The sequence below is a fragment of the Argopecten irradians genome, chromosome 8 (genome assembly GCF_041381155.1).
Source record: "Argopecten irradians isolate NY chromosome 8, Ai_NY, whole genome shotgun sequence".
Lineage (NCBI taxonomy): Eukaryota > Metazoa > Mollusca > Bivalvia > Pectinida > Pectinidae > Argopecten > Argopecten irradians.
In genome coordinates, this window is record NC_091141.1 from 5,937,756 (window position 1) to 5,946,930 (window position 9,175).

At 34.4% G+C, this 9,175-nt stretch overlaps 1 protein-coding gene across 1 annotated transcript; it reads right to left on the reverse strand.

Moving 5' to 3' along the window:
* Positions 1-87: 87 nt before the first annotated feature.
* On the reverse strand, positions 88-9,093 carry LOC138328922 (uncharacterized). Its single transcript, XM_069275635.1, has 7 exons — positions 8,912-9,093; positions 6,162-6,247; positions 5,609-5,679; positions 5,156-5,244; positions 3,805-3,905; positions 1,938-2,672; positions 88-590 (listed from the first exon to the last, which is right to left on the reverse strand). The coding sequence occupies exons 1-7, from the start codon at positions 8,922-8,924 to the stop codon at positions 390-392; spliced, it is 1,296 nt and encodes a 431-aa protein (XP_069131736.1). The 5' UTR covers positions 8,925-9,093; the 3' UTR covers positions 88-389.
* Between the last annotated feature and the right edge of the window lie 82 nt (positions 9,094-9,175).

Consider the following 9,175-nt stretch of genomic DNA (forward strand, 5'->3'; position numbering starts at 1 on the left):
AGAACTATTACAATCTACCAAACTTTACCTTGTATTTCCTTTATTCCAAGCTTTTTTTTCTTATTAATTTTGATGCGAACAATTAACTAATGGTGAAAGATTTATTAATTATCCAAACGTTGAAAATCAAATGTGTTATGTCAAACATATGTTATGGTAAATGTTTGGTTAGATCGCATCCAACATGTCAAACTTTTTATCCTTCATCCTATCGCTAGGAATTCCAGATCTACATATACATTACACTCAAAATCCATAAACAGCACCAATCTTCAAAAATAATTATCTTTATTTGACAGTTCAGTAATAAACTGTCGTGAAATACATACATGTATTAAAATTATATTTGTCCATTAAAGGTCAAAAGGTCATATTCCAGTGCAGTCCATTCATGGTAAGTCTGGTGGTTCCTCATCAGAATCAAACTCCGCATCTTCATCTCGTACCCATTTACCTGTTAGGTCTTTCTTCCACCCAGCACTGAAACATTGGAAAGAAGTTGGTGTTAGATAACTTAGCCAGCACTGAAACATTGGAAAGAAGTTGGTGTTAGATAACTTAGCCAGCACTGAAACATTGGAAAGAAGTTGGTGTTAGATAACTTAGCCAGCACTGAAACATTGGAAAGAAGTTGGTGTTAGATAACTTTGCCAGCACTGAAACATTGGAAAGAAGTTGGTGTTAGATAAGTCAAATGCCCCAAAACTTTGGTACAGGAAACCTTATTAGCTCAAACACCTGGCTTTAGGGCTTACTTTGAAGTATCATGGTCTGCTTGATATTTCACAATATATTCTAGCAAGCTTACAGCAATTATCATCTTGTCTTTCTATCATCTTGTACACACTTGCCACTGTGATATATAAAAGTTTTTTGCTAAGCATTTACAATAGAAGGTCATTGTCATGGTCACAGACAATTGCACATATTGGATGTGTTAGAGAACTGTTTACAAAGCAATACTCTTATTTACTAGTAAGTGCTTTTGATAACAGAACTTTATATGTTGGTCGGTGCCTTCCTCCTCCAGCACCTAATCTAACACATCCTTAACTGACCCTGTAAACAGGATGTAAAACCTATCAACCCAACTGGCTACACTACAAGAGGCTGTGAGGGCCTGAATGGTTAACCTAACAAATCTCCCACCCTCTACATTGATTAAAGGTACACTACAAGAGGCTGTGAGGGCCTGAATGGTTAACCTAACAAATCTCCCACCCTCTACATTGATTAAAGGTACACTACAAGAGGCTGTGAGGGCCCGAATTGTTAACCTAACAAATCTCTTACCCTCTTCATTGATTAAAGGTACACTACAAGAGGCTGTCAGGGCCTGAATGGTTAACCTAACAAATCTCCCACCCTCTACATTGATTAAAGGTACACTACAAGAGGCTGTGAGGGCCTGAATGGTTAACCTAACAAATCTCTTACCCTCTTCATTGATTAAAGGTACACTACAAGAGGCTGTGAGGGCCTGAATGGTTAACCTAACAAATCTCTTACCCTCTTCATTGATTAAAGGTACACTACAAGAGGCTGTGAGGGCCTGAATGGTTAACCTAACAAATCTACCCTCTACATTGATTAAAGGTACACTACAAGAGGCTGTGAGGGCCTGAATGGTTAACCTAACAAATCCCCTACCCTCTACATTGATTAAAGGTACACTACAAGAGGCTGTGAGGGCCTGAATGGTTAACCTAACAAATCCCCTACCCTCTTACATTGATTAAAGGTACACTACAAAAGGCTGTGAGGGCCTGAATGGTTAACCTAACAAATCCCCTACCCTCTACATTGATTAAAGGTACACTACAAGAGGCTGTGAGGGCCTGAATGGTTAACCTAACAAATCCCCTACCCTCTTCATATTGTTAAAGGTACACTACAAAAGGCTGTGAGGGCCTAATGGTTAACCTCTCTTACCCTACCCTACATTGCAAATACAGTTCAGCTTTTTTCTTCCTTTCATCTGACAGGGATGTTGCTGGTTGAATGCACTGCTTCTTGCTCTGTTGCTTTGGTGGAGGGGGAGGGGGATTTCCTGCCAAGGCAAGAATTTCTGACTGGTTTAGTGATGTCTTTGCTGAATTACCTCCCCTCGCACCTGACTGTTCAGAAATGGCAGCTGGGCTATTTATTGTTGAAAACTGTCCATCAGAACCAAACTTTCTATCTGTAAAAGTTCTATATGAGGATGTATTTGGTTTTGAATTATAAGGAAATTCAGACTGATCACTAAATTTTCTTTTACTCTGAAGCCTATTACTGACATAAGGTTTGCACTTTTCGATATCTTTTTCCCTTGTTGATTTTTCACTTGAAAATATCTTTTTAAGCTGCTTGGAATGTTTAACTGGTCCATCTTTTGTCTGTTGTAACAGAAGTTCCCTGAATGACTCATTAGACAAAGACTTCTTATCATAATCTTTGTCTTTTGGATGATATGCTCTTTTCGCTGGATCAATGTCATCCTTGGAATTGTTTTTTGTTTGACTAGAGAGACAACTTCTGTTTCCAGGCAGTGTAGAGATACTTGTGGTAACAGGTTCCTGTGATACTGAGGTGGTGAAGTCCAGTTTTTGTTTCCTTTCATGAGGCCGTGGTTTCTTAGCTCTGGGGTCGTAAGGTGCACCAATACCTAATCCTCTAGAGCTTGTTTGAGCCTGTAAAATAGAATGTTTAAACATGTATAATTCTGTGTTTGCATTATACAGAGTTATCTGTCCTTGTGTGTATGTAGCAAAGAGTTTTCTTCCCCTCTGTGCAGGTATCAATTGTAACGTCATTATTTTGAGAGCAAAACTCGCAACAAGATGTTATGTCCGGTAATACAAGACATGGCTATTATCTATATGCAAGGGCAGATAACTCTTATATGAAAAAAAAACAACAGAATATGTGAGTGAATGTTTAATATTTTGCACCTGGACACATTTGAATATTTCTGTGATTTTTTGGCCCAAAGAGTTCATTATGAAATCATTGGGATTTCAAAAAAAAGCAAAAAGTTTTCAATAACCATCTAAAATATTTCTTTTAATGTTATGTCCTTCACAGGAATTGCTTATGATCACCTTCAGGATTAACTTAATTATCGCAATTAAACATCCTAAAAGCTAGAACAATCATTTAGTTATACAGATATGAAGTACATGTATCAATATTACCACTTAAATCACTACCTTTACCTGTACTTGGTATGAGATTTCATTTTCACTGATGTGGTAGATTCTCTTCATTTGGATATTCAAATTATCAAAGAACTAATAAAATGTTCCAGGAATTTTGTCATAAACTTTCCCATGCCACTGTTAATAAGCTTTATATTATAACCCTACAGAAAGAGGGGTCACAGTGTTGAAATGATTATGGTCTTGAACATTCTGTAGCTTATTCCCCCATTTTTTAAAATGTAAGTTCAATAAGAGCATTAAGCAATGCACTAGTGCCAGAAACTGTCCGTAGGTTGGTGGAGCTTCCCTTTACTATGTGCATCCTTAATTGACAATACAATGTACGACGTCTCTACAAGGAGTAAAGTATCATTAGCTGTATCAAGGCTTGATCATGCCTTTTTATATGGTGACCCTGTACAAAGTACATGACACTTTTGTTGGATATTTTTCGAACTTCGAACTTCAGTGTTTTGAACCCAACAGGTTGACAAGTGCTTATTATCTAACTAGTAAGCCATAGGACTGAATGAAAGATAATCAGACAACTACATATCTTAAAGTACAAGAACTCTAAGCTACATCTTTCAGTTTACAGGTGTTGATTAGCTGCTTTACATACCTGATCAATGATTGTAGAGCCATCCTTCAAATACTGGTCATGTTTACGTTTTTCTATCAATTTCTGAAGGTCATCTTTCTTCTCTGCTTCAAATTCTGCATCTGAACATTTAAATATTTTCTAATCAATGATAACAGTGAAGTGAAAGGATTAAAGTTCATTATCTAAGTAAAAACAATTCACAGTAATAATTGAGATCATAACTTGATTTGACTTCAGATGGCAACAATGCTGACACAATAAAGCATTGGTACAATGAATATTGATAAGATATCACTTAATTGCAAACAGTTTCTTCCATAAGTATACTATCTGCATTCTTTCATAACTTTTTCTTACTTTCCAAGTTTCCTTCCAATCAGTGTTTCCTTCCAATCAGTATACTATCAGCATACTATTCTGTATTAACTTTCTCTTACTTGCCGAGTATTTCTTCCCATCAACATACTATCAGTATTCTATAATAACTTTCTCTTACTTGCCGATTATTTCTTCCCATCAGCATACTATCAGTATTCTATAATAACTTTCTCTTACTTGCCGAGTATTTCTTCCCATCAGTATACTATCAGCATTCTATAATAACTTTTTCTTACTTGCCATGTGTTTCTTCCTCATCAGTATACTATCAGCATTCTATGCTAACTTTCTCTTACTTGCCAAGTGCTTCTTTCTCATCAGTATATAATCAGCATTCTATACTAACTTTCTCTTACTAGCCACATGTTTTCTTCCCATCAGTATACTATCGGTATTCTATAATAACTTTTTCTTACTTGCCATGTGTTTCTTTCCATCCGTACATTATCAGTATTCTAAATTAATTTTCTCTTACTTTTCATGTGTTTCTTTCCATCAGTATACTATCAGCATTCTATACTAACTTCTCTTACTTGCCAAGTGCTTCTTCCTCATTAGTATATTATCAGCATTCTATACTAACTTTATCTTACTTGCCAAGTGCTTTTTGCTTTTTCCTTTTCAGTATACTATCAGCATACTTTTAGTATACTATCAGTATTCTATAATAACTTTCTCTTACTTGCCGAGTATTTATTCCCATCAGTATACTATCAGTATACTATCAGCATTCTATAATAACTTTTTCTTACTTGCCATGTGTTTCTTCCTCATCAGTATACTATCAGCATTCTATGCTAACTTTCTCTTACTTGCTAAGTGCTTTTTCCTCATCAGTATACTATCAGTATTCTATGATAACTTACTCTTACTAGCCAAGTGTTTTCTTCCCATCAGTATAATATCAGTATTCTACATTAAATTTCTCTTCCTTTTTAAGTATTTCTTCCAATAATTATTCTATATTCTTTACATATCAAATTTCTCTTACTTGCTAAGTGTTTCTTCCCCTGTCTGTGTACTATTAACATATCCACTGTATCAAACACTGGTCTGTGTCCACACACCAAACAGGCAAACCTGTCAAATTCAAACCTTTCATTTCATAACTGTGTAAATAGGTTTTTGCCAGATATGTCTTTATTCCCTAAAAAATACTTGGCAAATTACAAACAAAAAAGTTTGTTACTTTCAGCTTTGACTTTTAAAATTTCCTCATTTTCACAAGTGATAACTCACTGTATCCAGCTAAATATATGTTGATAATTAACAGTATACTAGAAACTTGCAACAAAAACAGAAGTAAATATAAAAAGTACTGAGGCTAGAGTGATTCCTTAAGTGCTTTCCACAATCCAGATTAATATCGCACATAATTTAATCCATCACTCTTTGAAAGGTGAACAACAAAATGTATACCAGGTAATGAAAATGTATAATGTACCTTCCATTGCTCATCAAATAGGCTTCATCTTCTGGTACTGCTATACCTAATAACTCACGAACTCTTCTTTTCTGTGAAAACCAATAGGCTTGTGGTAGTTACTATAGAATTACATGTATATTGTCTAGTAAGATATATATGTACATGCAGCATTGACAACCAAAAATCATTTACTACATTTGATTAAATTCAAGAAAAGAGAACGCTTGAAAGGGTAAAGAGATTCTTATTTAGACAAGGGGTACAGTACATTAAAATTCAATGTAACAATATCTACATTCTACCAGCATATACGATGATATATTAGGCTAATCGTATAACAACATTGCAATCTTGACAGTGGTTTGCTTTTGAAACGGCCATGTGATATTGTGATATATTAACCGATTTTTTTAAAATTTTCGAAAACAAAGTTAAAATAAAACGAGTCTGGTGACTCAAATCTAATTTCCAATATTGCATTATTGACTAAGCTTTTGATGGTTAAGATCTTTAGCATATACATAAATAAATGTTACCACATTTTAACTGGTCCAGATTTTTATATACTTACTCTCAGAATCCCTAACTGGTTCTTATCATCCCCTTCTCTTTTAAAAGACATGGCAACTCGGATTTTGTGAACATCAAATATCAATGCTGTAACAAACAAGAATTTTCATTTTTTTAATACATGTAAATATTTGTCTTGTCCACCCGTCTTTACATATAATCAATGGCAGTATAAGCTAGCAATTGTGAATTTTATAGTTAGATGTAAGCATAAAACAATATTGTAGGGGTAATTACTGGTAGAACATGTTAAATCTATACCACTTTAAGTGGTAACAGTAATTGACATTTTAAAGTAATTTTTACCTGTGTGCAATACAATACAATACATACATAGAGATTGGAAACTTTGCTTACGACAAAGGCACCAGTGGTTTACATGCATTTTTTTCTGCTTCTTTTAAGTATAGATACAATAAAACATGTTTTATAACGAACCATCCTCGATATTCCAGGGGTTGCGATCATTTATGATCTCTACACCCCTGGACTATCTTATAGTAAAACTTGAGGCAACAGAGTAGAACAGGTAATTTAGTCATTTGATGTACATCAAAAGAGCCGTATAACATTACACTGTGGTTGACTGTGAGGCTTTGATGTTAGGCGTCGCTCTCTCTGAAGTCTTCAAAGGAAATCTTTGCTAACCTGTGGTTGGTCAAATGTTTTCTGCTGAGCTGCCTTCAATTTCACTATGAGATAGTCCAGGGGTGTAGAGATCGTAAGTGATCGGAACCCCTGGAATATCGAGGATGATAATGAACATGCTTACAATGAATTTGTGGGATTTACCCATTAACACAGAAATTTCCAATCCCAATAGTGCCTATAGGATGTCTGCAATGTGTATAACAACTATACTTATAATGAAATGATTTTTTTCTGTCCATATTTCATTCATTCTTGATACTCCAGGGGTTACTATCACTGATGTAATATCCACCCCTAGACTATATCATAGTAAAGCTGAAGGCAACAGAAGGCTCAGGTAATTTAATCATTTGATATTCATCAAATGAATTGTATAACGGTACTCTGTGAATGACTGTGTTGCTTTGAAATTGGGTGTCACTCTCACTGTAATCTTCAAAGGAATTAAAGTCTCTGCAGGCCTGTGTTTGGTCAGGGTGTTTTTCTCCTGGACTGTCTCCAGTTTAACTATGAGATAGAGTATGGGTGGAAATTACGACAGTGATAGTAATGCCTGTATTATCAATAATGAGGTTCTTTATTATGAAAGCAAATTGGGGTCATTTTGGTAGAAGAAAAAAAATTTGCATTATTACATGAAACTTTGGTGTAATTAGGCAAAACTTTTGGCATTTTTACGCGAAACTTCGGCATTTGGCGATATTATGCAAAACTTGGCATTATTACACGAAACTTTTGGTGTTATTATGCGAAACTTTTGGCGTTATTATGCATAACTTTGGCGTTATTCTGCGAAATTTTTGCATTATTATGCGAAAAACACCATTTATAATTACATAGTTTGAGTCCTCGGAAGCCACATTTTGATTCCAGATGCCACATCTAATATGAAAAAGCAAGAACTTTGTCATCTATACACATAAAGTTGAGGAATGCTGAAGTACACTTAAAATAAATGTTGAAACATTGTTTAAATCTGAAAACTGTTTCCATCTTGTTAATTCCAATTGATTTAGATAATGCTTTACAGCTTTTTTATATTTTGAGTGAACTTAAGCATTCCGGACAACTTCATGTGTATAGACAGAAACATATATACATAGAGATTGGAAACTCCTTCTTTGTCTATGTTGACAGGCAGAGGGACCTCCAGTTTATAGGTTTTTTTCCCTTGGCTAACTTCTTTTTAGTGTATTCCTTTAAACGTGATATTTTTGCATCAACACAAAGTTTAAACATTATATCATGGTTTGATGTGATCAGTTTTCCCAATTGATGTTATTTAATATGATTTTTGAAAGTATGAAAATGAGCAATTTTACCTGGTTTTTCCAAAATCAGGCATTCAAAACCGGAAGTGCATTTTGTTTTATTAATATATAAGTAAAAAATATTATTTTTTCTTTCCAAAATCGTACTCAAACCATCTGAAAATTACTTAACTTTTATAACATATCAAAGTTATTCTGCTGTATTTAACTATTTAAGAGTTTATCTAAAAGCCCCTAGGGACATACAGAGGTACATCTGCCTATCGTAAAAATGGCGAAGTTGCCAATCTCTATGTATATATGTTTCTGGTATAGATGACAAAGTTTTTGATCGTCCACATTAGACCTGGCTTCCGGAATCAAAATGTGACTTCTGAGGGCTCAAACAATTTCATTATATAAAGTTTTTTTCACATAATAATAATTTGTAATAATGCGAAAATTTTGCATAATAATGCCAAAGTTTCGTGTAATAATGCAAAAAGTTTAGTATAATAACGCGAAAGTTTCACATAATAAAATTTTCGCACAATTACGCCAATGTGTTTTTTCCTTCTACCAAAATGAGACCAATCGACTTTCGTACGTTATTGCTGTATTCTACTATATACGTTTCTGAAACTATGGATGTCCAATCCTACTGTAGCATTTACAAGCAAGTGATTTGTGACAGTAGAATCTGTGTTTAATTCGATTTTGGAAATTATCGACTAATTTCGTTTAACCTACTGTAGAAAATTGAAAATTTTCACAAATTTACAAACCGGATACAAACGTGTCAATAATGTCAAAATGTCTAACCGGTCTATCTAAGTTACATCACCGATACCTAAATAATGCATGACGCTTGAGTTTTCATATAGTAAAACGAAAATAGGATGGAATTTGTGAAAAACCCAGCAGCTTATAGTTGTAGATCTAGCCTAGACCTAGTGGAACTTCATTAACTGATTTTAAAACATTACAGTAACATCTTCACCAATATTGTTTTAAAATCGGGTTGAGAAATAAAATAAAATACAATTCTACTTACCCACACCTTGATGTCAAACGTTCAATAGATCCAGATTGGAAATATCGCGAGAAATTTATT

Coding starts and splice junctions, on each gene's coding strand:
- LOC138328922 (XM_069275635.1), bottom strand. Junction 5,245..5,608: donor TATTTGATGAGCAATGGAAG/GTACATTATACA, acceptor TGAATTTGACAG/GTTTGCCTGTTTGGTGTGTG. Junction 591..1,937: donor AACTGTATTTGCAATGTAGG/GTAGGGTAAGAG, acceptor GTTATCTAACAC/CAACTTCTTTCCAATGTTTC.